Here is a 7,837-nt window from a genome sequence, read left to right on the forward strand (position 1 = left end):
ATTGTATAGAACAATTTCGAAAACGGAAAAAGTCTACAGATCCACCGTAGAAAATACCAAAAATGTCCCGTCAACCATGTCGTCAACAACATGCACGTAATATAGTTGGTACACGATCGTTTAGATTTGCTACAATTCTATCATTTAATTTTGTTACACGATCATTTAATTTAGTTATGTGTAAATTTAGTTACATGATTGTTTAGATTTGATCGTTTAGATTTGGGTCCAAATCTAAACGATTTTTTTAAAAAACAATTTTGTACACGATCGTTTAGATTTAACTGAACGAATTTTTTTCAAGATTCTTTTGGTACATATCGTTTAGATTTGACTAAACGATTTTTTAAAATTCTTTTGGTACACGATCGTTTATTTTTTTTACACGGTCGGTTAGATTTGTTCACACGATCGTTTGTTTTTCAAGATTCTTTAGTACACGATCGTTTAGATTTAGCTAAACGATTTTTTAATTTTTTTTAGAACACAATCGTTTAGATTTGTCATTTATTTCTTTTTACACAATCGTTTACACGTGGCTACTTCAATCTAAATGATTTTTTTGCAAGATTCTTTATACACGATCTTTTAGATTTTGCTATTTTTTGTACACGATCATTTAGATTTGGTTATCTAAATTTAAACGACGTAAAAAAAGGAGAATAAAAGAAGAAAGATGATGAAAAAGAATTGCAGTGGAAAAGAAAAATAGAGGAAATGAAGAAAAACGATGGAAATAAATCGCAACGAAAAAAAGAGGAAAAGAAGAAAGACGTTGAAAGAAATCGCAGCGAGGAGAAGAAAAAAGATAGAAGGGCAAACCTTGAATATTTAAAAAAATGGCTAACTTCATAAGTTTTGTTAACGGACAGTAAATATTTTGGTATTTTGTTATATTTATGAAAATTAATCTAAATTATATTTGGTTAGAAATCTTCGTAATTAAATTTATGTGAGCTTTTTTAATAGCTTTAATTAGTTAAGTTTTTTTTTTTTTAATTTTACAAGAAACGGACTAATTATGACATTAATTACTGATATATGAGTTGCTTAATAATTAACATATATGTTTCATTAGACGTTGGAGGTTCAAATACCTACTCTATACCTAAAAAATAAATAAAATTTTTGTCCATTGATACTCAAAACTTAAATCAATATATAGTGAGCATAACGACTACAATCCTAAGTATATTCGTGCTTGTTATAAAGTCATCTCTTGTGTTTGAGTGATCTTCATTTTGAACTAGAATTATTCATTAATGTTGATAATTTGAGAAGTGATCTCATTTAATTACTTTGGTTTCTATTTACATGTATTTGTATGAAAGGTGAGACTCACGATCAAATTTATAATTCAATTGGGGAATTTGTTTGTGAATTACATTGGAAGCAATAGAAGATAATTTTGAGGGATTTTCTAATTTTAATTAAGGATTAGTAAACATGTGGAAGAATTGTGGATGAATATTGATAATAAAATAAAACATACACAGTTAAAAGATAGGAAAGTGAGAGTCCATTTTTGGAGTCTTGCTTTGGATATAAATATATAATAATACCATAAGGAGGAAGGAAAGAAATGATGTTCCTCTTCCAACTTCTCCTCATCATCGTCATATCATCATCTTCTTCTTCTTTTTTTGTAGAGCAAGAGCAAGAGGCGGTGTATGGGCTTTGTTGGCATTTTCCTTCTTCTTCTTGTGTTCCCCAATTTGATTTATTCAGCTCCTATTGCCTCTCCCTCCATTTCCCCCAATTTCACAGCCTCCAATTTCCAATTCATCGACGTCCCAGGCGCCTTTCTCGTCTCTCTAAACAACCTTTTCACTGCCTCCATCACTAATTCCAATTCCCATACTTCCCTTTACTACTTCCTCATCATCCATGTCCAATCCAACTCCCTTATTTGTTCTGCTAATCCAAACAAACCCATTTCCACTTCCAGCCTTCTCACTCTCTCCAACAACTCTGGCCTCCTCGTCTGCTCCACTCCTCCTCTCTCCTCCCCTGTCACCTCCATGCTCCTCGACTCCGGCAACCTCCTCCTCCTCGACCACTCCAACGTCTCTTTCTGGGAATCCTTTCATTTTCCCTCCGATACCATCGTCGTCGGACAGCGTCTCACAGTTATGAATCCTCTGTTTCCGGCCCAGCCCGACGACCACGACATTTCGATTGGGGGCTCTCAGTATCGCCTTCTTCCTACTTCCTATGATTTATTACTGCAGTGGAATCGAATCACTTTCTGTAAATTGTCGATGGAGTTGTAGGCTTTTACACATTCTTATGTCCCTGCTTCTTTCCTCGCTATGAATGCCTCTGGACTTTATCTCTTTTCCGGAGATGGATCGACGGTGGTGATGCACGTGAGTTTGAACTTGAATTCAGGTTCTTCGTCTGAATTTTTTAGATTTGGGAGATTTGGGTTTGATGGGAGATTCAAAATCGTGAGCTTTATCAATGGGGGTTTTGTCGAAGAGTTTATAGGTCCATCAGAAATTTGTCAAATTCTAACAATTTGTGGGAAGTTGAAACTCTGCTCTGCCGGAACTTGTTCATGTCCTCAAAGTTTCACAGGAGATTCACGGGGTGGTTGTGTTCCAGCTGATTCATCCGTTTCTCTTGCTTCTTCTTGTGGGAATATTAGCAACATGGACTCGAGTTCGAGTTTTTCGTATTTGAGATTGATGAAGGGTGTTGATTATTTTGCGAATACTTTTATGGAGCCAGTAACTCATGTAGTTGACTTGAAATTTTGCAAAGATTTGTGCTCCAAGAATTGTTCTTGCTTGGGACTTTTCTATGAAGGTTCTTCCTCTTCTTGTTTTTTAATTTAGAATCAGATTGGTTCCATTATGTCAGCTAATAAAGGTCGTGTTGGCTTCATAAAAACACTCCGAATTACTCCATTTTCTGAAGGAAGGAGAAGAAAAAGGATTCCATAGGTGGGTTTGATATTGATTCCTTCATCTGCACTCTTCCTTGTCATCACATTTGCTGTACTCCTTCTCTGGTTTCGAAGATGGAGGATGTTGGTGATGCTTCAGTGGTCGGATTCTTCTTCGTCAGTCGAGCTCGAGATGTCGTTGATTCCGGTGTTACCCATTTGGTACAGCTACAACGAGATTGCGACTGCGATCAACAATTTAAAGACACAAATAGGAAGTGGGGGATTTGGTATTGTTTATAAAGGAACTCTGCCAGATAAAACAATAGTTGAAGTGAAGAAAATTACAAGCTTTAGAGTGCAAGGAAGGAGGAATTTTTGTGCAGAGATTGGCGTGATTGGGAACATTCATCATGTAAATTTGGTGCGATTGAAAGGGTTTTGCTTGCGAGGAAGGCATCGTCTTTTAGTTTTGGAGTATATGAATAGAGGGTCTTTGGATGAGGCTCTGTTTGGAGATGGAGATGACCCAGTTTTGGAGTGGAAAGATAGGTTTCAAATAACAATGGGGACTGCTAGAGGACTTGCATATTTGCATAGTGGGTGTGACCATAAAATCATCCATTGTGATGTGAAGCCAGAGAATATTCTTTTGAACGATAGTTTGGGAGTCAAGATTTCAGATTTTGGACTCTCTAAGCTTCCCACTCCTGAACAATCAGGTTTGTTCACAACTCTAAGAGGGACAAAGGGGTATCTCGCGCCTGAGTGGCTCACCGGTTCGACCATTTCCGATAAGACGGATGCTTATAGCTTTGGAATGGTGTTGTTGGAAATTGTTAGAGGGAGGAAGAATTGGTTGTTGCAGGAAGAGGAGAGAGTGTATTTTCCTTTGCTTGCATTGCAAATGCATATGGAAGGAAGGTACTTGGAGTCGGTGGATCCAAGGTTGGAAGGGAAGGTGAGGAGTGATGAGGTTGAAATGCTCGTACGAGTGGGGCTATGTTGTGTGCATGAGGATCCAGCGTTGAGGCCAACTATGGCCAACGTTGTCGGGATGTTAGAAGGAAGGTTTCCTATGGCTGACCCGATTGTTGAATCCCTTAGCTTCTTGTATTTATATGGACGCAGATTCACTGATGCGACCATGGTCGAAAACTTGACTTTGCAAGATCCATTTACATTGCAAAGAGCATTGGACATCATCAACAACATCGACATCAACAAGACATGGTCATCCCATAATCGCGAAATGAACAATAATGATGTCATTTCTACCTTCTCTTACATTTCATACCAACAAGTGTCTAGTCTTCAATAGCACGTTGGTATTCATTGAATATTTTTTCATCATTTCCTTTAAAGATTAGATGAAACTTTATTGCCAAACAAAACTTAACTTGCTAGTAATTGACATGGTCTCCCATCCTAAAGATGGGTGATAATGACAAAAGTAGATCGTATCGAGATAATGACAAAATATAGTTAAAATAAGTGAAAACATCTAATTGCATTTATTGGGGTCAAAGGATGAAGAGTGATGATTTTTGTCGCTGCCATGTCAGCATTGTGTCCTTGACAATGTGCGTAGTACTGCAAGGAAGAATGACCCATATTCGTTAAAAGCACACAACACCGCAGTGTTCGAAAGATGATCTGTGTGCAAGTTAAGAATGACCCATATTCGTTAAAAGCACACAACACCGCAGTGTTCGAAAGATGATCTGTGTGCAAGTTTTCGTCAGAGTTGCAGCACCAACGCAATTTTATAAAAGAATAATTTTGCCGCCCGGGTTATTTTGGTCTGATTCCAATAGCTTAGATATCAGATTCTCTCTATTTTCTTCTATGTTTTTTGTTTGCTCATGTGCTTAAGCCCCTCTATTACCCTTAGAGAGATTTAGATAAAACACAAAATTTTATTATGAAATTTCACAAATATCCTAAAATAATTTTTTTTTATTTAATTAGGAATTCACATATTTTTAGAACAAATTTATCCTTATATTAACATTAATTATATAAGTAATTCGTAATTAATAAGTATTTTTTACCTTATTTACATTATATTTATTATTATCTAAAATATAATTTCATTTAATTATGTTTTTAATTAATGTAAAATATTTATTATCTAAAAAAACGTTACCTTATATAATTGATTTTAAATTATAATCAAGTCAAATATTTAATTATTTTATAATATATCTTTGAAAATGGAAATGGAAATATTTTTCAAAAATCTATTTCTTAATCAAATCATCTATGCCTAATTTATCATCTCTATCGTTCGCCGTCTTCACATTATCCAATTTCTCTATCAATTCTGTTACATCCTTCACCGAAAATCAATTGAATTTCTTCACCAATTCCATCCAGTTTCATTATTTCGTTCGTTCGTATGCACATTATCTTAACATTTTCACCAATTCCATCCGTCGGAAAGCAATTGAATTTCTTCACCAAATCCATCTGCCTGCACATTATCTCAATTTTTTTTGTCCTTTCATTCGCCTTATACATCCGGTTAGTTATCTTCCTCAATTCGTTATATTTTTCTGTACTCCATTAAATCATAGTATTCCTAGAATGTTTAATGTTTTATTCCCAAAGAATTGTTTTAGACATATACCACTTCATATATATAATAATTCATATATAACATCGTAAATTTCCTAGAACGTTTTAAACTTCGACTCCATAATATTGCATTTAGATGTATGCCACTTAATATATACAATTTATTTAAATGTATGTTGACATATAGTTTTCGAAAAATATGATATATCGGTTCTATTATTTTGTGTATATATACCACTTCATATATACAATAATACATATAAATTGACTTACATTTGTTAAAAAATAGGATATGTTAAATTGATTTAGGAATAGTATATATAAAATAATATATTGTATATTTTATGAATGAAAGGTTGTGTTTTCAATTTGTTAAATTGATTTATGTATTTCATTTCAAATATTCATATTACATGTAAAAAATAATAGTTATGTTTGAAACAATAGTGATTATGTATGAATTATTAAATATAATAAATTGAGAAACTTTGATTAGTACGCTGAAAATTTATGGAAAATATGGAAATAAAATAATTGAACTAAAAACTAGAATATGAATATTTCAAATAAAATTCTAAAACAACATACTAAAAGTCTAATAATAAGAAGAAAAAATTAATTCAATAAGGAAAACTTGTATCTCTTTCGGTTATGACCAACGCGTTCACAAATTACGGAATATGCGGTAATTTTTGAATATATGCAGTAGTATATAAATTGAGTAAGAAAAAATTACAGAACATGAGAAAAAATCTGTGTATGTATTATTGAATATATGCAGTAGTATATATATAACAAATTACAAAACATAAATGTATTATTTAGTAGCATATGTAAAAAATCAAAATATGAGGAAAATTACCGGAATATATGTTACGAAACGGAGGAAGAAAGAACAAATTTTTTAAGAAAAAAAAAATATTCTACGAAATGGAAGAAAAAAGAACAAATTTTTTAAGGAAAAAAATATATGCTACGAAACAAAAGAATAAATAATATATGAAAAAAAAAGACTAACCGTATCACAAGAAGCAAATCGGAAGGAAGAAGAAAGAACAAATTTTTTTTGTTATAAAAATCAGAGAAGAATGTCGACGTCGGAATTGATGATTGTGAGAAAATAACTTTTGGTTGGACATGAAATTGAAAATATTTATTTTGTAGGATAATTAAAAATATTATTACCATATAAGATAATAATTTATACCATATTTAAATCATTCTAAATGTAATAAATATTACATTAATAAATTCAAATATATATGTATTAATAATTAAGGAAGTTACAATTGATATAATAAATGATTGTTGATAATTAAGGAAAATATTATTTAAGATTAATGAAATTTGGGTAATAAAGTAAATTCGCCCATTCTTTTGTAAAAACTGTTGACTCATTTAGAACTTTTATGTAATATATTAGAAAGAAAGGCTCATTGTGTAATATCATGTAGCAGTTTAGGCTATTCTAGTTAAAACCCCTTTCTTTTATGTCAATATATTTGTTAGAGTTTGAACTGAATTATTTGAATCTCTCCAATTTCAATCCTGTTTTCAATGTTTATTATTCATATTGTTGGACGCTTGTGGATCGTATGTTGGATTTTTTGTCCTAGATCTCATATATCGAGTAGTTTGTATTTTGTAAAAACATTATTTATTTAATAAAATAATAAGTATTTTATTTGACAGTTAGACTACACTAAATTTTAATTCAATAAACGAAGATCAATAGGTTATGTGATGTAACTCGAACAGTATGTGGCAGGTATATAGGTGGTTCATGTTTAAGTTATAACCTAAAATATGTTGTAAATGGATAAGATTGGGTGTCTTATCTTGATAACAATGTGAATACAACCCACTTTGTAATTGTTACATGTGTTATAAGTGTTATAGATAATATGAGTCATATTTTCCAGGTCGAGACATGTGAGTTGGGATATTATGTATAAAGAGTTTATACAAGATTGGACAACAAAATGATTTGTTTATCTAAATAACACCATTACTTGAAGAAACCATTGTTTCTTTAGTTTGACTATAGGTGATTGACCTTAATCTTGAGTGAGCTGTGACCTCCTATCTAGAAGGATAGTCCTTTGATCTGTATGGGTGAGAGTGGCTATATTAGCCAACTCAACAAACCTACCATTTTGAGGATTTGTCTTAGTAGAGAGTTGAGAGTACAGCTACACAAAATGGAATTCACTCATTCCCAGTGTAAACTCTAGACTTTGCTATATTTACTTTTAGTATTTTGGTTGAAGTTTGTTTGATATTTTTTTTATATCATTTGTTGGGTAGAATTAGTTAAGTATTGAAGAAGGAAAGTGATTTAAGTTGATGGCCGAGAGGGGTGGTAGA

General features: G+C 32.4%; 1 protein-coding gene across 1 annotated transcript; it reads left to right on the forward strand.

Moving 5' to 3' along the window:
* Nucleotides 1-2,312: 2,312 nt before the first annotated feature.
* Nucleotides 2,313-4,211, forward strand: LOC103491290 (G-type lectin S-receptor-like serine/threonine-protein kinase At5g35370). Its single transcript, XM_051089239.1, has 2 exons — nt 2,313-2,732; nt 3,051-4,211. The coding sequence occupies exons 1-2, from the start codon at nt 2,313-2,315 to the stop codon at nt 4,209-4,211; spliced, it is 1,581 nt and encodes a 526-aa protein (XP_050945196.1).
* The last annotated feature ends 3,626 nt before the right edge of the window (nt 4,212-7,837 follow it).

This window comes from Cucumis melo, chromosome 8, assembly GCF_025177605.1.
Source record: "Cucumis melo cultivar AY chromosome 8, USDA_Cmelo_AY_1.0, whole genome shotgun sequence".
Taxonomy (NCBI): domain Eukaryota; kingdom Viridiplantae; phylum Streptophyta; class Magnoliopsida; order Cucurbitales; family Cucurbitaceae; genus Cucumis; species Cucumis melo.